This window comes from Podarcis vaucheri (genome assembly GCF_965113315.1).
Source record: "Podarcis vaucheri genome assembly, chromosome: 11".
NCBI lineage: Eukaryota > Metazoa > Chordata > Lepidosauria > Squamata > Lacertidae > Podarcis > Podarcis vaucheri.
Window position 1 is genome coordinate 54162624 of NC_138749.1, and position 27900 is coordinate 54190523.

The 27900-nt window shown below is 46.3% G+C and overlaps 1 protein-coding gene across 2 annotated transcripts in view; it reads left to right on the forward strand.

Moving 5' to 3' along the window:
* LRRC2 (leucine rich repeat containing 2) overlaps positions 1 to 27900 on the forward strand; it is a 100247-nt gene that overhangs the window by 67954 nt on the left and 4393 nt on the right. For both annotated transcript variants that reach the window (XM_082241650.1, XM_082241649.1), the window contains exons 6-8: positions 19755 to 19900; positions 21643 to 21798; positions 24767 to 24903. In XM_082241650.1, the coding sequence (XP_082097776.1) occupies positions 19755 to 19900; positions 21643 to 21798; positions 24767 to 24903 (439 nt within the window). The remainder of the gene's footprint in view (positions 1 to 19754; positions 19901 to 21642; positions 21799 to 24766; positions 24904 to 27900) is intronic.

The following is a 27900-nucleotide window of genomic DNA, read 5'->3' on the forward strand; positions in this document are numbered from 1 at the left end:
TGCATCCCAGGAACAGTACAACACTCCAACGTTTCCTGTAAAATACAAAAATGCAAATTTACAGCATTAGTCATATTTCTTTTCTGTCCATTTGCAAACAGTACAGTTTTCCCGGCAGGAATTGCCGTGCAGTTCCACCTCTCGACAGCAGGTGTCTCTGGAATCAAATTGCGATTAGCTGCAGAGTCAATAACAAAACTTAGCTTTTGGCTTGTCCCACGGCTGTCTTCAGCCAACGCCAGACTAGCCGTGATTTGATAAGTCTCCTGACGTTGTTTTCCTCGTCCTTCTCTTGCGTTCCCACGCTGACCTCCCCTTCCAGACTGGTTCCCATGGAAACCCGACTGATTTCCATGGAAGGTGTCCTTGAAGCCTTCCTGTGCAGCTGCTCTCTGTGGGCAGTCTCTTTTGAAATGACCGTGAGATCCACACACGTAGCACCGACGAAATCCAGTGGAAAAACACTGCCTGGGGCTCCTCCCAGCTGGCCTGGCCCTCCTTCTCCTTCTTCCGGAAAAGCACTCCTTGCCAGATCCGCCCCCCCTGAACTGCCGCTCCATTCCAGCAGATTCAGTGGAAAACTTTTCAAACTTGCCTTTGGAACTTTCCGCCCCCCCGACTTGCTCACTAGCACTCCTTGAGGCTAAATCATCAGGAACAGGGGCTCCAGCCATCTCTAGGCTTTCAGCTTCCATCTGCCCTAGGCCTCCTGCTGAGCCTTCACACAGACGTTTCAGCACACTCCAGGCCTCACACGCAGATTCAACGCCATCCAGGTGATGTTGCAAATTTGCATGAACACCTGCTCTCAACATGCAGACCTCAGCTCTCATAGCTTTCTCCCTCTGCATCTTCTCCTCCAGAGAAACAGACTTCAGCTTTCCTGCATCTCTGTCCACCAGTTGCACTGGTTCCCTCTGGGAAATGTCCCAAACCTCCGTGGCTATAAACCACGCTCTCACCCATCTTGCCCAGGTATTCCACGCTTGGGCGGTGAGTTCCTCAAGCTGTTCAAACGGAGCTTGAATCACCTCCTGGCCATCTGCCATCTTCCCCCGGGGCCCAGCGTACTCACGTAAACAAACAGCCGCTCTCCAGCTCCCGGTCTAGCAGGTCAGCTCCCAGCTGAGATCGACTGCCTCACCACTTCAGGCAGGACTCAAAGCTGTTTCAGGCATCGACACCAGCTTGCCTTCAAACGCTAGGCACAGCTCTCAGCTCTAAGCAGCCTTTTTTCAACAGGCTTTCTGTCCATAGTCTCCCGTTCTTCCCAGGTGCCCACAAGCTTTACTCACAAGCTCTTCTGGCTCCTGTGCTCCTCTGCTAGACACCGCAGATTTCTCAGCTCCCGGCAGCTCTTCCGTGACAGTTTTACGATAGGTGATTTAGGGTACCCATAACCTGTCCAGTTTGTTTGATCTGGCGCGACTCCCGCTAATTGATTTACGATCCTCAATTAGCTCTTTACTGCCCGGCACACTTCTCCTGCCGCACGCTCTGCTCCGATCTCTCAGTCACGCCGTAGCAGAGATTACACAGCGGTGTAAAACTGTCATGTAGCTTGGCTTCCAGACAAACACACACAGTCCAGGTTTGTCTATTTACAGCTTTTATTCCAACATTTCTCAGGAATTTCCAGGACTATTTGCAGCCATGACAAAACTGCATCCTTTCCCCACAAAGTACCGAGTGGGACTGGCATACTCTTCCCAAGCTCCTCCCAAGCTTCCAAAATTGACGTCAGAATGGTGTGGCATCATGGGAAGAACTTAACCCGTTAAGTTCCAACCTCAACACCTCTGGAAACAGCCGTGGATGATAACCATAACTGGCCTGGAACGGGGTCTGCTGGGTGGACGCATTCACCGCGTTGTTATAGGCGAACTCTGCCAATGCCAGGTGGTCGACCCAGTCATCCTGCTGGTAGCTGCAGTAACACCGGAGGTACTGCTCCAGCACCGCGTTCGCCCATTCCGTCTGGCCATCGGTCTGTGGGTGGTAGGCTGACGAGAGGCAGACCTCTGTCCCGAGGGTCTGGTGTAATGCTCGCCAGAACCGGGATGTGAACTGAACTCCCCGGTCGGACACCACGCGCTCAGGTAGTCCATGCAGGCGGAAGACATGCTGAAGGTACAGCTGAGCAGTTTCCTTGGCTGTGGGTACAGATGGACAGGGAGCGCAGTGTACCATCTTGGTGAAATGGTCGGAGAAAACCAGAAGGCAGGTACAGCCACGAGACGAGGGTAAGTCCACTACAAAGTCCAACGAAACTGTGTGCCAAGGGCGCGGTGGAACTGGCAATGGCTGAAGTAGGCCGGGGGGTCGCCCGGTAGAACCCTTGGCGCGGCGACAGACATCACAACCAGCAACGTAGCGAGCCACGTCAGCCTTCAGGCGGGGCCACCAAAATTCACGACTGACCAGATGGGTGGTCCGATACCGTCCAAAGTGCCCCACTGCTGGGGCATCATGGGCCATCCGGAGAACCTCCAGCCGTAGTGGCCCTGGCGGGACGTACAGCCGACCGTGGTGCAGCAGAAGGCCCTGATGCAGGACCAGCCCCGGATACTGTGGGTTGGACCCTTCAGCCAACTCCCGGAGACGATCCTGGGCCCAAGCGTCGACCCGCTGCTGTTCCCGCACCCGAACCTGCAGTGGCTGCGCCTCCTGGGTGGCCAGGAATGCAGCCGGAGGTAGGATCGTGGTGGGTTCTGCTTGCTGTACCGTGTCTGCGTTGTCTTCAGGTTTCCGGGACAGGGCATCCGCCTTCTGATTCTGAGAGCTAGAGATGTAGCGGATCCGAAACTGGAACCGGGAAAAGAACAACGCCCACCGGATCTGTCTTTGGTTCAGCTTGCGGGTGGTCTGGAGGTACTCCAGGTTCCGGTGGTCGGTTCTCACCTCCACCGGATGTCGTGCCCCCTCAAGATGATGGCACCAGACCTCAAAGGCTACCTTGATGGCCAGTAGTTCCCGCTCCCACACAGTATAGTTACGCTCCGCTGGTAGGAGCTGGCGGGAATAGAAGGCACAGGGTAAGAGTGGCGCTTCAGGACCAATCTGTTGAGACAAGACGGCACCGAGAGCCGTACTGGAGGCGTCGGTCTCCACCACAAAGGGTCCAGAGGGGTCAGGATGTTGTAAGATTGGTGCCCTCTGGAAACAGGCCTTCAACCCCTGAAACGCCTCCTCTGCCTCCTTGTCCCAGGAAAACGGCGTCTTTGGGCGCAGTAGCCGGGTCAACGGGGTGGTGCGATGAGCATAATCAGCGATGAAGGTCCGGTAGTAATTGGCGAACCCCAGGAAACGTTGTAGGTCCTTGCGGTTCCGGGGTGCCGCCCATTCTTGAACCGCTGTCACCTTCCCCGGGTCCATTTGCACCCCATCCGGGGAGAGCCGGTGACCAAGGAAGTCCACAGTCCGCTGATGGAACTCGCACTTGCTGAGCTTTGCGTACAAACGGTGCTCACGCAAGCGTTGCAGCACGGTCCGGACATGTCCCTCATGGCGAGCCGGGTCACGGGAGTAAATCAGTATGTCATCCAAATACACCACCACGTACTTGTCTAACAAGTCCTGAAACACGTGGTTGATGTAGCGTTGGAACACAGCAGGCGCGTTGCACAAACCAAACGGCATAACCAAATATTCGAACTGCCTGTACCGGGTCCCAAACGCTGTCTTCCACTCATCCCCGGCTCGGATCCGAATCAAGTTGTAGGCCCCCCGGAGGTCCAGCTTGGTGAACACCTGTGCCCCTTGCACCCGCTCCAGCAGCTCCGAGATAAGGGGCAAGGGGTACCGATCTGGGACGGTAATTTTGTTCAGGGCTCGGTAATCATGGCAAGGGTGGAGTTCCCCACATTTCTTCTTAACGAAAAGCACTGGTGCCGCGGTAGGTGAGGTGGAAGGCCTAATGAACCCACGCTCCAGGTTCTTGCGCAAGAAGTCCTGCAAAGCCTCACGCTCTGGCTCTGTTAGAGAATATAAGGGACTCACTGGTAAAGGCGCTCCGGGTTGGAGGTCTATGCCGCAGTCAAAAGGCCGATGCGGCGGCAGCTGGTCTGCCCCTCGAACACGTCCTGGTAGTCCTGATACACGGCTGGGAGCGTGGGTGCTACCTCCTCTGAGGGCGCGGCCGCCAGCGTCCCAGATTGAGCATGGGAACATGGGTCTGGGAAGTGCACGGTCCGTTTGACCCAGTCAATCTGAACGTTGTGGGCTTCCAGCCAGTCCATCCCGAGCACCAGGGGGAAGCGGGGCATAGAGGCAATGTCCAAAGTTCGCAACTCCCGGTGCTGCTGGAAACACAGGACCAGGGGCTGGGTCTCCTGAGTAACGGCACCTGAACACAGAAGTCGTCCGTCAATCGCTTCCACCTGGACCGGTACTGGCTTGTTCCGAAGTGGCACCTGATGATGGGCGGCAAAAGCAGCATCCATATAGGAGCGGGTTGCCCCTGAATCTACCAAAGCATGGGTGTGGATCCAGGGCCCACCTGGAGGGTATAAACGTACCGAAACCATAAGATGTTGCAAGTCCATTGGTGCAGGCCCATTCTGCGCGGTTTGGGACCCCCGGTAGCTAGGGCCATCAGCTACTGGGGTTGGCGGTTTCCCTGCGGCTGGCGTTTCTCAGGGCAAGACCGAGCGAAGTGTCCACTTCCGCCACAGTAAAGACAGAGATTTCCCTCCCGACGCCGCGCCCTCTCTGCGGGGGAAAGGCGTGGCCGCACTGCCCCGAGCTGCATAGGCTCCTCCGTTAAATCAGTCGTGACCGTGGGGCTGCCGGAAAACGCTGGTGCCGTGAACTGGGAGTGTCGGCGACCCCGGGCCTGACGACGATCCTCCAACCGGTCGTCTATTTGTAGACTCCGTTGAATGAGAGTGTCTAACATGGTGGGGCGTTCCATTGTGGCCAACTGATCCAGTACCTCGTCCGAAAGCCCTTCGAGATACTGGTCCCGCAGTGCCGAATCATTCCAGGTCAAGTCCTGTGCCAACAGCCGGAACTCCGTGGTATATGCGGCCACCGTGGACTTGCCCTGTTTCAAACGCCGAATCGCCCAGTTGGCTTGACTCCCTTTCTGGGGGTTGCCGAACGCGGCCTCCAAACGACTGCAAAACCCCGCATAGTCTGCCAGCAAGGGGGAGTCTTGCCTGAGTAGCGGCAACGCCCACTTGGCCGCCTGGTCCTTTAACAAACTAATCAAAAAGTGCACCTTGGTGCGGTCGTCAGGGAAGTTCCGGGCTCGCCCCTGAATATACAGCTTGGCCTGGGCCAGGAACATGGGAAAGCTGGCCGGGGCTCCATCAAATTTCTCAGGTAAAGCCACTGGGTACTTGCCAGGCGCTGGGGCGTCGGCCCCAGGAGCCGGTAGGGCTTCCAAGCGTTGCTGAAGTGCCACAACCGCGTCACTGAGCTGCTGCACGGTGTGAGTCAAGGCCTGGTTCTCCTGGGCCAAAGTCACCAGTGCAGCCGCCTGGTCAGCCATGGCCTCTGGCTCCTCCCGAACGCACCCCTACGAAGGGGGAGTGCGGGTGTGGCGGGAGCAAACTGTGCTGGTCCCGGGGGTAAGGTACCGTGAGTGTAGCAGAGTCCACACGAAGAGGGGCGAGGTCCGATGCAGAGAGCCGGGCGGGGAACAGGAACGCTGGAACAGAAGGCTGAGCCGGTAACAGGAACGCCGGATGGTCGGAACAGGAGGCCGAGCAGGGAACAGGAGTACTGGATAGTCAGGAACAGGAAGCCGAGCAGGGATCAAGAACACAGGAAGGTCCGAAGCCAACAACGACGTTGCTCCCGCAACCTGGGGCCGGCCTGACTGGGCTTTTATCCTCTTCTAAGGTCAGGGGCGGTCCCGACCCCCAGGAGCCCCGCCTCCTCTGGCCTTAAGGCGAGCACTCCTCCTGGGGGCAACCAGTTCCCTTCGCCTCTCTGCCCTAAGCCTCTGCAGATCAGGAGAGGCCGAAGGGTTACTGGGCCCTGGAGGAGGCTCACCTGTGGCCACTGAGTCATCAAGCCCCTCTGGGGCCAGAAGGGCTTCACCTGGGGCCAGCTCCTGATGCACTGCCACAGGTGCAGGCTCCTCAGCATCTATGCCTTGCCCCAGTTCAGCCGGCCCTGGAGGCGGGGACTCCTGTGCAGGCTGGGATTCCTCTGTTTCATCCTCCGAATCGGAATCCCAGGCCATCACAAGTATTCTTGCTGCTGTTGTAGCGTACATAAAAAAAGTTCTATCCTTCTTTAGCACCAATTGGCCGACCATGCCCAGGAGAAAAGCCTCTGGTTTCTTCGGGAAGGTATATTTAAATACCTTTTTTAGTTCATTATATATCATCTCCCAGAAAGTCTTAATCCTTGGGCACGTCCACTAAAGGTGAAAGAATGTACCTTCAGTTTCTTTACATTTGTAAAGCAACAGCAGAGATGTTGAGGAGCAGGGGAGGAGGCTCTGGAGACTGGCTTAGACCCAGAGAGGGCGTACACAATGAATCCTGGCCTTGCTCATATGCCCTATGAGTAAAAAGTTAGGGGGTGACATCTGACTCCAAGTAAGTTAGCAAAAAAATATAAGACAGGTACAAATATCTATTGGAAATGTAAAGAAAAGGAAGTCACCTTTTATCATGTGTGGTGGTCTTGTAAGGTAATAAAAGCATTCTGGGAAATGATATATCATGAGATGAAAAGAATGTTTAAATTAACTTTTGCAAAACAACAACAAAAAAACCAGAGGCTTTTTTATTAGGAATTATAGGTGCAGATATTCCAGGGGAGCAGAAAAGACTTTTTATGTATGCGATGACAGCCGCCTGGATGTTATTAGCCCAGAGATGGAAAGAAGATAAAGTCCCTACCGAGGAGAATGGCAAATTAAATTGTTGGACTATGCTGAAATGGCAAAACTGACCAGAAAGCTCAGGGACCAAGAAGACCAAAACTTTAACAAAGAATGGGGGGAAATGATAATTTACCTTAGAGACCACTATAAGCAGGATTGCAATAACACTTATAATGTAGCAAGTACTATGGAGATAATGGAATTATATAAAGTATGGATAACTGAAAAAGATGCAGTAGAAAAGGTTAATAATAAGACTCATGGAGGGGAAGGTGAGAGATTCAGAGGAATCTTTAAATGTGGATGTATATGGTTGTTTAGTTATAATTCTATACTTGTAAAATCAAATAATTTAATAAATCAATAAATAAATAAATAGGGTGTGGCAAAAGTCCAGCATCATCTAAAGCCATTGAACTGCTTTGGTGACAGAGGAAGCTCAGAGGGATAATATATGGACCTTAAGGCTACCCCTCCTTCAGAACTACAAAGGAAAAACACAATATAAGAATGCTACTGGTTTTGGAACAAAGTACAATGTTACTTCGGGTTAAGTACTTAATTCGTTCCGGAGGTCCGTTCTTAACCTGAAACTGTTCTTAACCTGAAGCACCACTTTAGCTAATGGGGCCTCCTGCTGCTGCCGGAGCACGATTTCTGTTCTCATCCTGAAGCAAAGTTCTTAACCCGAGGTACTATTTCTGGGGTTGTGGAGTCTGTAACCTGAAGCATCTGTAACCCGAGGTACCACTTTATGCCCCACTTTGGGCAAAAGATTCCAGGTTGGACTAGAAGATCCTTGTGGTCCATTCCAACTCTCCAACTCTGTGCCATTCCAACAATCTTCCCCTTCTTCTCATACCTATTTGTATTTCATTTCCCAGCACTAACTGACAAGCTGTTGCAGTGCATTCCATGTTGCTAATCCAGAAAACCTCAGACTTGAGGTGAAGTTGCTTATAGAAATGGTGTCATTGGCACCCAAATAATTCCATGCTCTGCAACGGAGATTACTTAAAAGGTGTAGAAGAGAAGCATCAAAATACATTGTGAAGCAAGAAAAGATTTTGAGTACCAGAGAGAAAGAAACAGGAACCAGCACTGATACAGTGGATTCTCGGGTTGTGAACATGATCGGTGCGGGATGCACATTTGCAATCCGCAGCATTCGCAACAAGCAGTGCTGTATCTGCGCACACACGGGTCACAATTTAGCGCTTATGTGCAAAGTGCAATTTCGCGCTTCTGTGCATGCGCAAAACACCGAAACCCGGAAGTAACCCATTCTGGTACTTCTGGGTTCGGCGTGGTGCACAACCCGAAAATGTGCAACCTGAACTGTCTGTAACCTGAGGTATGACTGTACTTACAGATCCCCTTTATTGCGGTGGCACTGTGTTCCAGTGATTCTGCTCCCACCTCTGGGACTATTCCAGAAAACAGCTATTGTGGGAGAGGGACACTAGTATCAGACTAACACCACCAGGGTTTCAATTTCAAATCCATAAATCTCAGCCATAAAGCTTACAGGGTGACAAAGCTTATTACTCCCTTCCAGGCTAACCTGCCTCATGGGGCTGTGATGACAAAAAGGGGGGAGGAGACCCCTGAGTAATCATTCAGACCAATCAGTCAATTATCCATTATATTTCCCATGTACACCCTGTCTATTTAGTGAGTGCCTTATTAGTCATGAAATATTATTCACATTGTTACACCTTCATATTCACATTACATAATTTTTTTGCAGTCTAGCAGTTGGCCTAGGATGCTGAAATACTTGGCAGCTTCTGAAGGACATCATGACTGACCAGGTCTTTTTGAGATAGGAAAACAGGGATCTTCTTACAGGGGAGGAGGTGGCAACTGGTCCACTGACATCTGCTTGACCTTTATATACCTTTGCTGCTGATAAAGTCCTTTTCTGCCGTTTGGCATTCAGCTTGAAATATCTCTGTGGCCATCTTGCTACCAGAAGTCTCTTACTGCGGACTTCCGGTCGGCGCCAGTGTTTAATGGCGGTCCTTACCTCGAGCTCCGAGGGAGGACTGCTCCGCAAGTTCGGGTCTGACCCGCTACGGCGAGCGGGGGACCCCTAAAATCACAGGTGCTGAAGCCTGTGAACAAGGAGACTCGGCAGGCACCTTTTGCGCCCCCCGGTACTGTGAAAGAGCCTTTTTAAAGGCTACGGAGCGGCATCGGGTGTGAGCGCGGTGCTGAGAGTCGTCACCCAGCCTGCGGAGTGAAGCCGCGTCGCCATTGAACAGAGAGCGCCGATTCCTTCCTGAAACTGAAATTGGACTACAAAACCCGTGAGTAAGATTGACAGACGGAATGGGACATTAAAAGTTGAATTTGAAAATTTGGCTGAAAACGGGAAAGGCATAAAGTAAGGAAGTCTGCCTCCCCGGACTGCATGTAAATAAAGCAACGAAAGAACAAAGCTGCATTTAAACGAAGGCACCTTTAAGTGTTAAAACCTGACATCGGACTTAAACTTCCCTCCAGTAAGCAGGAGAAGGGGGGGAGTGAGATTGGAAATTTACAAACCTGCCTGAAGGAGCGGAGGGAAAGTGCTCTTCCACTGTCAAAACCCTGAGTCGGGCTGCCGGAGCAAGGCACCGGGCAACTGAACTGTCAACTTAAACTGGATATAAAGTTGGGGTTTTGACTGAAACAAAGTTATAAGACTTTAATGGAGTTACTTTGTCAACATTTGAGGATACTGAAACTGTAATAAGTGTTTGTCTGTGGATTGTTGGACTCTGTTCTTTGGATTCTTTGTTCTCTGCCTTATGTGTCTCTGACTGTTTAAACTGGATACAATTAAATGCTCCCTCTAGAGGACTTAAAGAAAATTTGCTACTCTGAGAGGGAAAGAGTGGAATTTTCCACTTCCAAGTCTTTCCTGTGAGAACTGACCTTGAGGACATGAGTAGCCAACCAGATGAGATAACAACTAGATCCAAAGCAAAACAAACTCAGCAAATTCAAAAGAAAAGGGGTTCGATGCAAGGCACAACACCAGCTGGACAGGAAAAAGTACCAACTGCATCTATGGAGTCAATGACACAGGCATTGCTCAAAATAAACCAGTCTTTGGAAGCACTGACAAAACAGTCAGCGGAGAATACAAAAAAATTGAATGATCTGACAACAAGATTGGACTTGAACACGGCAAGCGTAGCCTCTAATACAGACTCTATAAATAAACTTATTCAAGAAAATTCTGAAACAAGAAAGATCGCTCAAAGTGCAAAAGATACAGCAGAAGAAACTAAGAGGGAGCTTGCACCAATTACAAAAAAGGTGAATGAACATGACGCAACTTTGTCTCTGTGGGAACTTCAGAGAAAGGAGAAAAATCTTAAATTAAGATCAGTTCCAGAGGAGGAGAAGGACAGTCTGGTAGAATTCCTCACAGAAAATATCTTGGAATTTTGGCAGGACGAATTTCAGGAGGAAGAATTTGAAATAACAACGGCCTTCCGGTTGGGCAGAAGGCAAGGCAAGAAGCCTAGGGATTGTCTGATTACACTGAGATCTAAAGAAGAAAGAGACAAAATACTAAATCTACATTACCAAAAGGCTCTTGTAATTCAGAATTATCAAGTCCAGATCTTCAAAGACATCCCAAAATATATTTTGGAGGTAAGGGCCTTCTACAAAGATCTGGTTTATCTTCTGAAGAGGAACAGTATACCTTTCAGGTGGGAGTTCCCACAAGGACTGTCCTTTAACTACAAAGGAAGGAAGATTAAAATAAAAACAATTCAAGACAAGGAGCTGTTTTTGGAAAGAAATCAGGAGGACCTACAGAAAGGAACAATAGACACAACAGGAGAGAAAGAACCGACAGACATAGCAAATCTCTCATTTGGACTTTTACTACCATCAGAGGAGGAACAAAAACTTGGAGCAGTTGGAGGAGTAGGTACATAGTACCAAGATGTCTCTGCAACTTCTCAGCTGGAATTGTAATGGCCTTAACCTCCCCAGGAAGAGACGCCAAGTCTTTCATATTTTGAAAAGAGAGCAATTGGACCTAATATGCCTACAAGAAACCCATGTGATCAGGACACATAGGAAATTACCTGTAAATAAGAGGCTTGGACAAGAATTCATTTCATCAGATAAAGTCAAAAAAAGAGGCGTCGTGATTTATGCAAAAGAAAAATTGGCTCCTAAAATGATTTTTAAAGACGAACAAGGAAGATATTTAGCAATAGAAATACAAGTTCAAGGGGAAAAAATTATGATATTGGGAATATATGCACCAAATGAGGGGAAGGCGGAATTTTTCAAGAAGTTGCATGAGACTTTAATGGACTATCTGGACTTTAAAATTATAATGATGGGAGACATGAATGGTGTTGTCTCCACTAACATGGATAAGGCACAGAGACAAACAATCTCCAATGATGGAAGACTTCCAAAGACTTTCTTTGAGATGACTGAAACACTGGACTTGATTGACATTTGGAGAGTAAAGAACCCTCTGGAGAGGGAGGGAACTTTTTTCTCTGATGCAAAAATGACCTGGACAAGGATTGATCAAATTTGGGTAACTAGTTGCATGGCACCGAAGATAAAAAAAGCAGAAATCTGTCCAAAGACTTGCTCTGACCACAATGCAGTGAAGATAGAGATGAAATTAACAACAACTGGAACCTTCAGATGGAGGATGAATGATACCCTATTTAGAGATGAAGAGATCTACAAGAAGGCCCAAAAAGCATTGAAAGATTACTTTGAGATAAATTTGAGAACTGATGTGGAAAAAAGAACAATCTGGGACGCTAGCAAGGCCGTGATGCGAGGTTTCCTAATACAACAAAACTCCATAAAGAGGAAAAAACAGAATGAGAGAAAAGAAAAACTTTTGGAAAAGATAAAAGAAGCCGAAAAGAAATTGAGGTCCAAACCAAAGTCTCATGAGATTTTGAGAGAAATAAAGTATTATCAGACACAATATATGGAACTGATGAATCAAGAGATAGAATGGAAGATAAAGCAAATGAGACAAAGAACATTTGAATCGGCAGACAAATGTGGGAAACTCCTGTCATGGCAACTGAAAAAGAGACAAAAATTGAATACTGTGACAAGTCTGGAAATGGAAGGAAAAATTATCCACAAACCAAATGAGATAAATAACTGTTTCCAAAGTTTTTTTAGGAAACTATATGCACAAGGGCCGGTTAATGAGCAAGAAATGGAAGAATTTATTAAAAAGTACGGACTACCAAAGATCTCAGATCAAAGTAAAAGGATTTTGAATGAGAAAATAACAGGACAAGAAATAGAGGATGCCATCCAGAAGATGAAATTGGGAAAATCTCCAGGACCAGATGGTTTGACTGCTAAATACTACAAGGCATTGAAGGAATGGATAATACAACCATTGAAGGAAGTTTGTAATGAAATTCTGGAAGGGAAAAAGGCACCCGAATCGTGGAAAGAAGCTTTTATTTCACTTATACCGAAAACAGAGACTGAAAAGAATCAGGTTAAAAACTACCGCCCTATATCATTACTCAATGTGGATTACAAAATTTTTGCAGACATTTTAGCAAAAAGACTAAAGAGAGTTTTGGTGCAGGAGATTCATAAGGACCAAACAGGCTTTCTCCCAGGGAGACATATGTCAGACAATGTAAGGAATATTATAGACATTTTAGAGTTGTTGGAAGTAAATATTAATAGAAAAGCAGTGATAATTTTTGTGGATGCGGAGAAAGCCTTTGATAACATTTGCTGGACCTTCATGAAGAAGAATCTCCAAGGGATGGGGGTAGGCCAAGGATTTGAAAACGGTATAGGTGCTATATACTCTAAGCAAAAAGCTAAGTTGATTGTTAACAATGTGGTAACGGAAGAGATTCCTATAGAAAAAGGTACACGACAGGGATGCCCAATATCACCCTTACTTTTTATAACAGTCCTGGAGGTCTTGCTGAACATGATTAGAGGGGACCAATTGGTCAAAGGCATTCAGCTCGGAGCTAAAGACTATAAATTAAGGGCATTTGCAGATGATTTGGTACTGACTTTGCAACAGCCAGAGACTAGTACTAAAAGAGTTTTAGAACTAATTGAGAAATTTGGTCAAGTAGCAGGATTCAAACTGAATATGCAAAAAACCAAAGTGTTAGAGAAAAATCTAACAATGGCAGAAAAAGAGAAGTTTCAGAGTGAAACTGGTTTAACAATAACAAAAAAGGTGAAATACCTGGGTGTGAACTTGACTTCTAAAAATGCAAACCTATTTAAAGACAATTATGATAAATGTTGGTCAGAGGTGAAGAAAGATTTAGAAATATGGTCAAGGTTGAGACTTTCCTTGTTAGGCCGAATTGCTGTTATTAAGATGAATGTATTGCCTAGAATGTTGTTTTTATTCCAGACTCTCCAGATCTTGGATAAGATGGATTGTTTCAAGAGGTGGCAAAAAGATATATCAAGATTTGTCTGGCAGGGCAAAAAGCCCAGAATAAACTTTAAGATTTTAACTGACGCAAAAGATAGAGGGGGTTTTGCCCTGCCGGACTTGAGACTTTACTACGAATTGGCAGCTTTTTGCTGGTTGAAACAATGGCTACTTCTTGAAAATACAGACATTTTGGATCTGGAAGGGTATGACAATAGATTTGGTTGGCATGCATACATATGGTATGACAAGGTAAAACTGCATAAAGGCTTTAAAAACCATATTGTTAGGAAAGCACTGTATAATGTTTGGATAAGATATAAGGATTTACTGGAAAGTAAAACACCCAGGTGGTTATCACCTATGGAGGCTAAAGAGATAAAAAAACTAAATATGGAGTCCAAATGGCCAAAGTATTGTGAAATTTTAGAACAAGATGGTGAAAGAGTTAAACTGCAGAGCTTTGACAAATTAAAGTCCAAAGTACGATACTGGTTGCATTACCATCAGATAAACGAGGTATTTAAACAGGACAGGAAAATAGGTTTTCAGATGGAGAGGTCGAAATTAGAAACAGAATTGTTAGAACCCAATACTAAGAATTTATCAAGAATGTATAACTTGCTGCTGAGGTGGAATACACAAGATGAAACGGTAAAACCAGCAATGATCAAATGGGCACAAGATATAGGTCATGACATAATGTTTGATGACTGGGAACAGTTATGGAATACAGGTATTAAGTTTACAGCTTGTAACGCATTGAGAGAGAATATAATGAACATGATTTATAGGTGGTACATGACCCCAGTCAAACTTGCAAAAATTTACCATCTGCCCAGTAATAAGTGTTGGAAATGTAATGAGACTGAAGGGACCTTTTATCACCTTTGGTGGACCTGCCCGAAGGTAAAGGCCTACTGGGAAATGATCTATAATGAAATTAAAAAAGTCCTTAAATGGACATTTTTGAAAAAAACAGAGGCCTTTCTCTTGGGCATGGTGGGCCAATTGGTGTCAAGGAAAGACAGAACATTCTTTATGTATGCTACTACAGCGGCAAGAATTCTTCTGGCAAAGTATTGGAAGACACAGCAGCTACCCACTCTGGAAGAATGGCAAGCGAAGGTGATCGAGTATATGGGAATGGCAGAGATGACCGGCAGAATCCGTGACCAGGGGAATGAGACGGTGGAAGAAGATTGGAAGAAATTCAAAAAATATCTTAAAGACTGTTGTAAGATTGATGATGGCTGAGATGTTATGGTTATAAGAAATAGAGATTTGCAGCTGTAAATCATAACTTTAAAGAATGTAAAATGAAATTGAGTGAATTAATTGAACTAAGGGTTGCTGAGAAAGGGTTAACATAAGGATGCAGAAAAAGGGAGGTATGGGGAAGTCCGGGAAATAAGGCGAATGAAAATAAGTTTAAGAAATTATACGTGTTTATTTGTTTGTATGTTTTGCATTGTTTTGTTTTACTTTTTGTTTTATATATGTTGGAAAATTAATAAAAATTATTATAAAAAAAAAACAACAGAAGTCTCTTACTGCTTGCTTGCTTTTCCAGTTCGATATTCAGAGTTCATGACACAGCTTCACCGACCTAGCAATTATGGGTGATTTTATTTCGTTTTTTGTTAAAATCAGTGCCGTACCTATCGTTGGTAATTTGGACCTGTTGCTCATAAAGACAAGAGTTAATGCAGGATAATCAAAATGGCATAAGCAAGCTCTTCTTTCTCAGTCTTATCCCAATATTTTCAAGGGTTGATTTATATACCATCATCTTTGGTTGTTTTCTTTCTGCGTAAGAACTGCTCCCAGTAATCTGAATGCATGGAGCGAGTAGCATGTGATCCACTGGCACACAGGTACACTTTGAAATATTGCTGTGGTTCCAGAAATGGTTGCAAATGTTACTTGTGTGCTATTGGTCCATAGAGCACTTTCTGTATGGAACCTGTAGTCTCCATTTCCCATCACCTTCAACCAATATGGCCAATGGCCAGAGATGATGGGAACTGCTAAACTCCAACAACACTTGAAAAAATAGTTTGGATTTGATACCCCGCTTTATCACTACCCGAAGGAGTCTCAAAGCGGCTAACATTCTCCTTTCCCTTCCTCCCCCACAACAAACACTCTGTGAGGTGAGTGGGGCTGAGAGACTTCAGAGAAGTGTGACTAGCCCAAGGTCACCCAGCAGCTGCATGTGGAGGAGCGGAGACACAAACCTGGTTCCCCAGATTACGAATCTACCACTCTTAACCACTACACCACACTGGCCACAGGTTCCCATCCATGCTGTGTACTGTAATGGTTGGGTCTCTCCCACAGAAGCAAGAAAACAATTAACTCTGGCTTATTGCTCAAAACACAAATCACTCTGAAGCTCAGTCACTCAGCATCTGCTTCCAATTTAGCTGTTGCCGAGTATGAGTTCTGCCCTTCCTCTTCCCACTTTTAAAGCCCCACATACACTTCCTTTCCTGTTCATGCCTCTCATTAATTCTTGCGAGCCTATGCATCTTGGGATAGGCTATTTCCTGTGCCCCCCCTCTGAGTCCGAGCTTAAACTGTCAGTCTGTGTCTTCTCCCTGGAACTCTTCCCTTCCTTCTCCTTGTTCTCGGAGCTCAGACTTCTACTGCAACCTGGCTGCTCCTCCCTCGTTCCGCATTCCTGCCTAATTACCTCCTCCTGTCTCTCCAAGCTCTCCCCCTCTGTCAGCAATGGGATGCAGCTGACATGTACCATGTGATATAAGTTTGATGACCAGCTTTGAGGACAGGGGCCACCAATTAACTTGGTTCACAAGGTGGTAAAGTCCAGAAGTTCCTGAGGCCCCGAAACCAACAGCTCTGAGGAAGTTGAACACTCTTCAAATAGCAGTATCACATATCTTAGCCTTAAATTAGGCTTGTTGTTTTTTCTTAGTTAAGGAAACATATGTAAAAAAAAAAAGTAGCAATAGACATTTAGAATAACACTGGGTTGGTATACAGCTTGGTTTGCTTGCCTGAGGAAGAGGAAAGAGGGCCTTCTTGGTAGTGGCACCTGCCCTGTGGAACGCCCTCCCACCAGATGTCAAAGAGAAAAGCAACTACCAGACTTTTAGAAGACATCTGAAGGCAGCCCTGTTTAGAGAAGCTTTTAATGTTTGACCAAATATTGTATTTTAATATTTTGTTGGATGCCGCCCAGAGTGGCTGGGGAAACCCAGCCAGATGGGCAGGGTATAAATAAATCATCATCATCACCACCACCACTCAGTTTGTACATCCCACACTTTCCATTCAGGTTAAAATAATACCTTGCTGGTCTCTCACCCACAGCCCTTCAAAATCATTTCAGTGCTCATGAGAGTTAGTGACTGAGAGAAAAAATTATACAGTCATACCTTGGTTTTCAAACGGCTTCGTTCTTGAACGTTTTGGCTCCCGAACGCCACAAACCTAGAAGTGAGCGTTCCGGTTTGCGAACTATTTTTGGAAGCCAGACGTCTGACTTCTGTGGCTTCTGATTGGCTGTAGGAGCTTCCTGCAGCCAATCAGAAGCCACACTTTGGTTTCCTAACATTTTGGAAGTCAAATGGAGTTCCGGAATGGATTACGTTCGATCCCCCTGTCCATCCCTGGCTATGCCCATGGTGGGAAGGATCACCCTACTGCCAATCACCTGATCTTGTGAATCACCCCAAGATCTTTTGATGAAGGACGGTATATAAATCTAATAAATAAAATAATAATGACATGAAGTCACCCGTTTTCCTTTGCCCACATGGTTTGAAATCAAACTGGTGATCAACTGATAGGTGGCTTGCAAAGCCCAGTGCCCTTTCAAGAGCTGCCATGATTATCTGTGCTTACAAGGGCACAGTGCAAATTTATATGCACACATTAAAATTTAGAAACAATTACTTTAATTTAAAAAGAAATGCAGTGCTCTCAAACTCCAGCAAATCTGTTTTTAAATAGTACCCTGATTCCTGTAGGTGAGCAAGGCTGACCTCTGCAATCTAATTATTTAGCAGTATTATCTGGTGACCCGGGAGGGTAAGAAGACATCCCAGGGTACACAACTTGGGCTGGAAGAAGCACATCGCTGCATAAAGGAAGCTCTGATTTCAGCACCACCTATGCTTGGAAAAGACGCAGGTGGCGCTGTGGTCTAAACCACAGAGCCTAGGGCTTGCCAATCAGAAGGTCGGCGGTTCGAATCCCCGTGACGGGGTGAACTCCTGTTGCTTGGTCCCTGCTCTTGCCAACCTAGCAGTTCGAAAGCACGTCAAAGTGCAAGTAGATAAATAGGTACCACTCCGGCGGGAAGGTAAACGGCGTTTCCGTGCGCTGCTCTGGTTCACCAGAAGTGGCTTAGTCATGCTGGCCACATGACCTGGAAGCTGTCTGCGGACTGTGGGAGTCATAGCCACGGTAAAGGCTTGTAATATTGCAGGGTGCCCCCTGACCTCGGCTGATCAGCACTCTGACCTTTACAACATATTGGAATGTATTGACCTTATAAGGAGTTATGTTCCCCCCCTCTGGGCAGTGTAACCCTAAATGGTTTGTGGGTGGGTTAAAGCCAGGACCGGGTGAGGTAACGTGAGACATTGGAAAACGGCCATGCGGCTGGAGAGGAACAAAGGGTAATAAAAGGACTGGAGGAGAGGAGAAGTCTGAAATGAGCTGTCCTCCATCCATGGAAATATTGCTGGCTTCTGTGTCTCTATTTTATGCTAAAAAAGCACCATTGTAACGGCTGGCTCCGACAGCGGACAAACGCTGGCTTCCTTGGCCTATAGAGAGAGATGAGTGTGCAACCCCAGAGTCACCCACAACTGGACCCAATGGTCAGGGGTACCTTTACCTTTATCTATGCTTGGAAAACAGGCTAAAATTTAGCAAGAATTGCTACTGGCAACTTCTGTTTATCTCAAAGATCTTCTTTGAATTAAATATATTGGAGTCATACAGGTGTTATGCAAGGCCGAATAAAGCAATGTCACACAACATTGCTATGATGTTTCTTCCACAAGAGCTCATGGATTGTACCCCATAAGCAAAATAATATGTTGTTTAAATTCTTTCCCATATTTCCCCTGCTTGTTTACTTTTATTGTGCCTTTTCTAGGAAACAGGATTAATTTGATTTCTTGGCTTTCAGGTATCTTTTGCTCTCCAGGAAAACTGTTAGATTAAAGCAAAGCATCATCCTTTGCCAGTCTCCTAAAGAACTGGGGACATTAACATTCTGATCCTTAATCCATTTCTTGAAAGCAAGCCTAACTGATTTTAATATAATGTGTGTGATCTAGGCAAAGTTAGGCTCTTTTATGTCCCACTGATTTCCATGAAAGAGAAAGCGAAGCACATTTAATTAATATATGCAAGTGAGCAATTATCATTTTTTACCCTCTGGGGCATGTGAAGCTTAAATGTGCGTGCCTGTATCTGAGTCTTCCTAATTGTACTTTCAAATATTTGCAGTGGAAGCCCAACCCAGATTACTGGTGGTGGCAGCCTTGTGTGAAGCATCTCTCCTCTAGCTGCTGCCATTGACTGGAGAAGATTGGAGGATCCCAGAAAAAAGGAAGGAGGTTTCTGATCTTCTTCAGTGTTCCCCGAGTGGTCAACATCTAGTGAATGTGTGCAGAACTGTAGACCCAGGCTACAATCTTTCCCCACCTACTGGGGAGTTAATTCCATTGAAAATGGGTCTTACTAATGAGTATTAATTATAGGATTGCACCCTTAGAGCAGTAGCCTGAGCAATATTTTAAGTTTCTAGCATTGCTTGAAGTGAGAGCTGGACCATAAAGAAGGCTGATCGCCGAAGAATTGATGCTTTTGAATTATGGTGCTGGAGGAGACTCTTGAGAGTCCCATGGACTGCAAGAAGATCAAACCTCTCCATTCTGAAGGAAATCAGCCCTGAGTGCTCACTGAAAGAAACAGATCCTGAAGCTGAGACTCCAATACTTTGGCCACCTCATGAGAAGAGAAGACTCCCTGGAAAAGACCCAGATGTTGGGAAAGATGGAGGGCACAGGGAAAAGGGGACGACAGAGGACGAGATCGTTGGACAATGTTCTTGAAGCTACAAACATGAGTCTGACCAAACTGCGGGAGGCAGTGGAAGACAGAAGTGCCTGACGTGCTCTGGTCCATGGGGTCACAAAGAGTCGGACACGACTAAACGACTAAGTAACAACAACAACAAGCAAAGTCAGGAAGAATGCATAGGGTGGTATAAAGTTTTACCCACAGCACTCCTATTGGAATTAGTGGATCTAACGTTTTCAGGTTCATTCATTTCAGTGGGTCTGAGTAAAGTTTAGTTTTATAAAACCAATACAATTTTAATTCTTAGATACCTCTTTGTGCTTATATTGGGGGAGATGAAAACCCCAAGCTCCGTAATTAAATGCATTCTTTCCTCACTGAATTCTTCATAATTGTTGGTTTGTTTTACAGCTAAGTAACTTGAAAAAAGTGACCTTTGTCGATGTGTCAGCAAACAGTTTCCCCTCAATTCCAATATGTGTGCTTCGGATGTCGAGTTTGCAGTGGCTGGATATGAGCAGCAACAACCTCAAAGATCTCCCACAAGACATAGACAGGTAGTCCTTTATATTGCCTTTGAAATTAAGTTTGGTTGTAACAAACGAAGCATTGACTGACTATCCTGCCTAAATTTGGAGGTGGCGTGGATCGGGAGCTTGTCTAACTCAGTGGTGGCTGGTACCCATTAGCAAAAGGGAGGTAGACCACCAGTAAGAAGAGAAGAAAAAGAGTTTGGACTTGATATCCCACCTTTCACTCCCCTTAAGGAGTCTCAAAGTGGCTCACAATCTCCTCTCCCTTCCTCCCCCACAACTACATTCTGTGAGTTGAGTGAGGCTGAGAGACTTCAGAGAGGTGTGACTAGCCCAAGGTCACCCAGCAGCTGCATGTGGAGGAGCGGGAAAGCAAACCCGGTTCACCAGATTACGAATCTATCGCTCTTAACCACTACACCATGCTAGCTTTCTAAGTGGAGAGGCGGAGACAACAGATTCTCGTTCTTTCCCCATTCTCCCCACTACTGAATTCTGCAAGTGGAACACTGAGACTAAGGACTAAGGACTTAGCCACACCTTCATTTGCTCCACTGCTTTCCACTGGAGAAACCTGATCTTTAGCGCTGAATTGGCTTTTCTGTGGATTGCCATTTGTTCTGATTTAGCACTAAAGAGCAAGTGTTCCAGGGGAAAGTGGCAGGGCAAAGGGAAAACTGCTCAGACCCATGCCTGAAAAGTGTCAGACAAGAAGGAAGCCTCTCAGATGCATGTTTTCTATGCATGGGATATAGTGTAGATGAGCCCTAAGAAGGAGGAAGCTGCAGGCAGTGCCACTCCATGAACTGGTAGCAAGTAAGATGGTAGGTGCCTTGGGGCTGGCTGAGGGTGGATAGAGGCTGGTGTGGCAGTGCTTCATTTGCCCTTGTAGACCAGCCCCCACTGATCTAACTATCATTTGCATTGGAAGCTTTGAAACCTTGGATGTGCACAAATATTCTGGTCTATGAGCTGGAAGGTTGGTGGCAGCTAAGCCACATGTCTGCTGTCCTGCTTGGAAAGTAATTATGGTTAAGACTCTATAGCCATCTTCAGGTGGTAAAAAGAATGTGTGAAGGCTCAGCTTGGGTCAGGGGCATGGCTCCACCAGCCCTGCCCACAATTTCCCCTCCTCACCCAACATTTACATATTCAGCATGAAGTTCAACAGAGAGGTTCTAAAGGCATCCAGAATCTTCCCAGTTTCAGTCCTTGTGTTCTTTTGCATGCCTGAAGGAGGTTTATATCAGGGATGGGGAACCTGTGACCCTCCAAAGGTGGTTTGACTCCAGCTTCCATCAGGCCCAGCTAGCATACATGATGGTTCGGGATGGTGGGAGTTGAGTCTACCGACATCCTTGGTTTATAGTGTATTTAGCTTAAGGCTGTGCCTGACATTTCTACACACTCTCACGCAAACACCATTCTCCATCAGTTAATGAGAAACGAAATTGCATTCCGAAATTATCAAATGGGAAAGAAAATTTCAGTGACGTTCTCATGAGGGGTGGGAATTTTGCTACAACCGCCTTGCTCTTTGGCAGGTGTTTTCTGGGTGCCTTTACTTTCATTCTGCAAATCATCTTCCCAGTGGTCTGCTTTCTTCAGCTCTCCTGAGTGCATGCATTTCCTGAAAACCTTCTCATTTCCTCATGGCCTGGCAAATACAGATTATCATATCAATAGGACGTTTGCTAGTATATAAGCAAACATATCAGCTATGGTATTAATGCATTTAACTATGGAACTCTTTTTGATCTCCCAAGGCTGGAAGAATTACAAACTCTTCTCCTGCAAAAAAACGAGCTTACTTATCTTCCACAAGCTTTGGTCAACATGTCGAAGCTCACTTTACTGGCAGTGAGTGGCGATAAGTTGGTTAAGATGCCCACAGCTATATGTGAGTCAACCACAGGTTTAAAGTAAGTAATCAATAACTTCTTCAAAAAATGTTCTTCCTTTTCTCTTTCCTGGATCTATTCCCCTAGATTCTACAATGGATGGAATCTAATCCTGCATTTTCTTCACATAATCTAACTCCCAGCACACACACACAATATTACGTCCAGGTTACAAGGTGTCACAAACAGAAAGCAGAGGAAGCATCTTGACAGATATGCTTGTAAAACAAGGGGTGAGGGGATAAGGAAAACTCTTTTAGGTACCCAAGAAACTATGTTCATGGCTTGCTGTTGGGGAATAGGAGCAATGAAGGTCACACCCACACTAAGCAATTTCCCCAACAATCCTGGCAACTGTAGTTTGCTAAAGGTGCTGGGAATTGTAGCATGGTAAGGATGGGGAATATGGTGAGTAGCGGCACCTGTTTTTCTCGGAAAAAAGCACTGATCATAACCATATTTACAGATAAGATAAAGCCTCCTTTAGCCCAATTAATTCCATAATAATCCCGCCATGTTAAACAAATTCAGGACAACTAACACAATCAGTGTGTGGGTGCAACCATTATTGTGTGATCTCCACAATTAGAACATATCTAACTTCCTATGGTAAGCATAAGATTGTCAGGGTTGGTCATGTGCTATGCCATGCTGTCTGTGGCAGCTGTTTTGCATTATGCCACCCCGAGCAGCTATTTTCTGATGAGCACCCTCAGTACTCTCTCAAAATTCAAAATCTGCTCACTGCTTCTAAAAGGTTGCTGGTTTAAGGCCTTTGCTCTCAGAACCAGTAATTTTGATCATGGTCTCATGGGGGCTAGTAGGCACCTGAATACTGAGCCATGGAAGTGTGCCAGGAGGAGCAGAGCTCACATATTGTGGGAATGTTAAGGACAGTAGGAAAGGATATAATGAATAAGTATCCTTCCTTCACTCACACTAGTGAGTAATAATAATAATAATTTATTATTTATACACCGCCCATCTGGCTGGGTTTCCCCAGCCACTCTGGGTGGCTTCCAACAAAACACTAAAATACAATACAGTGGTGCCTCGCAAGACGAAATTAATTTGTTCCGCGAGTTTTTTCATCTAGCGAATTTTTCGTCTTGCGAAGCACGAAATCTCATAGGAATGCATTGAAATTCAATTAATGTGTTCCTATGGTCAAAAAAAGTCCAAACAAAGCCAAATTTGGTACAACAAGAGTTTATTAAGTGCTCTTTAAAGTCACACATACTGTAAAGAGCATTTCAAAAATTGAAGGAACAATAAATTAAGTTTCTAAACATGACAGAAAAACATTTAAAAATCAACAAAGTGTACAGTACATTTTCTAAGACTCTGGGGGACAACTCGAAGAAGGTTCCTCTTTCACTCTTTGCTTCTTGCTGAAGAACCCCCTCCTCAACTGTTCCCCCAGCTACCCACCACACAGAAATTCAAATCCAGATTTTTTTTAAAAAAAAAACAGCAGAGTGGCCCAATGGTCACAGAAAATCATAAAAATGCAGGAAAAAAACACACAAGCTTCCAGATTCTTGCAAACCCCTCCCCAACACCAAGTCCTTGAATTCCAAACACCCCCAACCCAAAATCCAACCCCCCCAAAAAAAAGTTTTAAAAGTTTAAAAGAAGTTTTGGAAAAGCTTCAAAAATCACCAAAGTCTCCAAAAACCTCAAAAAAGGCTACCACACCACGTTCTATAAGTTGCTCCTCGAAGTCAAGTCGCAACTGTATTAACGGTGTTAAGAAAAAGGAAACAAACGTTTTCGTTTTTCGTCTTGCGAAGCAAGCCCATAGGGACATTCGTCTTGCGAAGCAGCTCAAAAAACGGAAAACCCTTTCGTCTAGTGAGTTTTCCGTCTTGTGAGGCATTCGTCTTGCGGGGCACCACTGTAGCCTATTAAACATTAAAAGCTACCCTAAACAGGGCTGCCTTCAGATGTCTCCTAAAAGTCTGGTAGTTGTTTTTCTCTTTGACATCTGGTGGAAGAGCATTCCACAGGGCGGGTGCCACCACCGAGAAGGCCCTCTGCCTGGTTCCCTGTAGCTTTGCTTCTCGCAGTGAAGGAACCGCCAGAAGGCCCTCAGCGCTGGACCTCAGTGTCCAGGCAGAACGATGGAGTGATGTAGCAGAGCAGATTCCCTTCAATATAGCAGGAAGCTAGTTTGCAGATTCATTTGAATCTCTTTAGTTAAGTGATCCAATTCGGCTTGCCCAGGTGGATTATTCCTGGTGTCCCCTTTTATCCCTCTTAAAAGAATAAAGACACAAAAGTCTTTCCTTAAAAGTAACACGAAATTTACTCACATTCAGTTCACAATTAGACCCCCGAAAGGCAGGTTTTCCTTAGTAGTTACATAACAATCTGTCAGTTTATCTCACATGCTAACGTTTATTCTAGGGACGCGGGTGGCGCTGTGGGCTAAAGCCTCAGCGCCTAGGGCTTGCCGATCGAAAGGTCGGCGGTTCGAATCCCCGCGGCGGGGTGCGCTCCCGCTGCTCGGTCCCAGCGCCTGCCAACCTAGCAGTTCGAAAGCACCCCCGGGGGCAAGTAGATAAATAGGTACCGCTTACCAGCGGGAAGGTAAACGGCGTTCCGTGTGCGGCTCTGGCTCGCCAGAGCAGCGTTGTCACGCTGGCCACGTGACCCGGAAGTGTCTTCGGACAGCGCTGGCCCCCGGCCAATAGATGTGAGATGGGCGCACAAACCCCAGAGTCTGTCAAGACTGGCCCGTTCGGGCAGGGGTACCTTTACCTTTACCTTTACCTAGCCAATTAGCATGAAAAGTGTGTGGCTTCTATGCCCACGAAAAGAGTAGCAAACTTTTGCCCATAGATAAATTGACTTTGCTCAGTAACCAAGTAGGAAGAACAGAAAATTTATAGGGCAATAAATCATTTGGCATATAGCAAGTTACAGTCTGCTCATGATAAGGAACATTATATAACCCTCTTCATGCTAATATTTCATTTTTTTGCAGATTTATAAGCCTCAAGGATAACCCTCTTGAAACAACCTCATTTCAAGAGATTGACGAAATAACAGAAAGTGACCGTGATCGTGAGCTGTTTGAAAAAGAATTTATGAAAGCCTACATTACAGACCTCAGAGAAAGAGGTACAGACATATATCAGTGAGATTGCAGCCTAATTTCCTTTTCATCCCAGTGTATTGAGATGCTAATTTCAAACTGATTTCTTCATCACATTAGGGAGGAAAGTTAGTCAATTATACACCGCGATCCATGTGAGGTGTTTCATAGAGGATCTGGAATCTGGCACAGAGTCAAAATCCTTGAGAATAGCCATTTAAAACAGAAAGCGAGTTTCTCAATCATGTTATGGAGTTGCGCTTGAAATCTGCAAGAAGTGCACATAAAAAGGAGAAGGCTGGGAATTAAAGATTTTCTTTTTCACCCTGTAAGGCTGCCTTCCTCTCATTTTCCTTTGTCACTGTCATGTCATTTGGTACATAGCTGCGTACATCACCTTGAGAGGTGTGTGGAAGAAGAGAAGTCAATGAATAATAACAGTCCCTAAAGCAGCCCTGTCCCATTATTTAAAAACTCTTAAGGTAAAGGTAAAGGGACCCCTGATCATTAGGTCCAGTCGTGGCCGACTCTGGGGTTGCGGCGCTCATCTCGCTTTATTGGCCGAGGGAGCCGGCATACAGCTTCCGGGTCATGTGTCCAGCATGACTAAGCCGCTTCTGGTGACCAGAGCAGCGCGCGGAAACGCCGTTTACCTTCCCGCCAGAGTGGTACCTATTTATCTACTTTGACGTGCTTTCGAACTGCTAGGTTGGCAGGAGCAGGGACCGAGCAACGGGAGCTCACCCCGCTGCAGGGATTCGAACCGCCGACCTTCTGATCGGCAGGTCCTAGGCTCTGTGGTTTAACCCACAGCGCCACTCTTAGCCAACCATATAACCATTCTTATCTGAACTTAAGAAAATCTTGCTGGATCAGGCCAATGGCCCACATCCTGTTCTTACCCAGATGCCTTCTGGGAAACCGGCAAGAGGACCTGAGCACAGGACCTTAGTACGGTTTCCAACTGGCATTTAGAAATCTGGCTACCAGATTTTTTTCAATGAATCTGGGGACACTTTTTTTTGAGTAGCAACAGGGAGTCAGTAGTGGGGATGGTGAGACAAAAGACCTTGGGCCCAAGCACACATGCATATTGTATAAAGGTGCTAAGCCCTTCTTTCACACCCTGTAAAACATAAATGCACAGAGTTTTTTAAAAACTGGGCAATGGTGCGCCGCACACACGCGACTCCCGAGTCTTCCCCAATCTCCTGCCCCCTTCCCCCTTTGTTTTGACTGATCGGGGGAGGCTCGGAAGTCGTGGGCGGCTGGCCATTGCCCAGTATTTAAAAAAACCCTGCACATTTATGTTTCATACGGTGCGAAAGAAGGGCTTTGCACCTTGCCTGGCAGAGAAACCGTGCGCCTTGCACCCCTCCTGGGCAATGCCCACCTGGCCGCAACTCTCGAGCCTCCCCTGATCTGTCAAAACAAAGGGGGAAGGGGGCAGGAAATCTGTACCGCCGGACATCCCTGGTTCCCCCTCGGCAGTGGCGGTGGCAGTGAGCAGCTCCTGAAGCCAGCCAGAGCCAACTGCGCTACCAGGCTGGCTCTGGGCTGCTGAGGCTGCCGCTGCCACGTTTCCCGGGGACAGATTTGCAAATCTGGGGGCATTCCAGGGATGGAATTTGTCTGGGGACAGATTTGCAAATCCAGGGACTGTCCCCGGGAACTGGGGATGTCTTGTAACCCTAATTAGAAGCATCTCTGCCTCCAACCATAGAGGCAGAGAATAGTCATCATGGCTAGTACCCACTGATATCCTTGCCTTCCACGAATTTGTCAATCCTCTTTTAAAACGATCCAAGTTTAAAAATGTGCCAACAACTACAAAATTATAGATCATTAAACTCATCTGCCCCTGGCTCCACAAGGCCCCAATTATTTCCAAGAAAGCCAATTTTGTGCTAAACCATGTATAGAGCCTTGGCACATATTTGTCTTGCCAATAGAATTATTTCTCATATTATGTCCTGGAGCCAAAGAGTTTCTACTCAAGCAGTGGTACTTCTGAAGCTGCTTTCCCTAGCCCAGCACCAAGCCACAGGAAAAATGATTTTATTGATACAGTGGTACCTTGGTAGTCGAACAGCTTGGCTCCCGAACAATTCGGCTCCTGAGTGCTCCGGTTTGCGAACATTTTTCAGAAGCCCAATGTCCAACATGGCTTCCATGGCCTCCGATTGAGTGCAGGAAGCTCCTGCAGCCAATCGGAAGCCGCTCCTTGGTTTTCGAATGGTTTTGGGAATCAAACGGACTCCCGGAACAGATTAGGTTCAAGAACCAAGATACCACTGTGCTGCCATAATGGACCAGCCCTCAGGTTTACTTATATTCAGGAATGCTGCATGTCAGAGTGACCTTGGGCCTGCTGGATCTGCCCCTCACTTTCTCAAGAGTCCTGTGGATTAGGCTCCTTAACTACGCCAGCCTGGAACTTTATGGTTTCAATGGGAAGGGGGAATTTAAAAACTACCAATGAGAAAACAAATGGTGAAAAATGATCCCATCTCCTGCTTTGACCAGTTGTCAGAGCTTTTGATGTGATGGAATGTGAACTCTCCCTCATTTAGGCTTCCTCCAACAAAGCCCACTGAATATTTGACCAAAACTAGCCCTCTTTTTTAAGGGATGCGGGTTAAACCACAGAGCCTAGAACTTGCTGATCAAAAGGTCACCGGTTCGAATCCCCACAACGGGGTGAGCTCCCATTGTTCGGCCCCTGCTCCTGCCAACCTAGCAGTTTGGAAGCACATCAAAGTGCAAGTAGATAAATAGGTACCGCTCCGGTGGGAAGGTAAACGGCGTTTCTGTGCGCTGTTCTGGTTCGCCAGAAGTGGCTTAGTCATGCTGGCCACATGACCCGGAAGCTGTCTGCGGACAAACGCCAGCTTCCTCAACCAGTAAAGCGAGATGAGCGCTGCAACCCCAGAGTTGGTCACGACTGGACCTAATGGTCAGGGGTCCCTTTACCTTTACTTAGCCCTCTTTTACTTCCATTCCATATAAACAAAATTCACAAG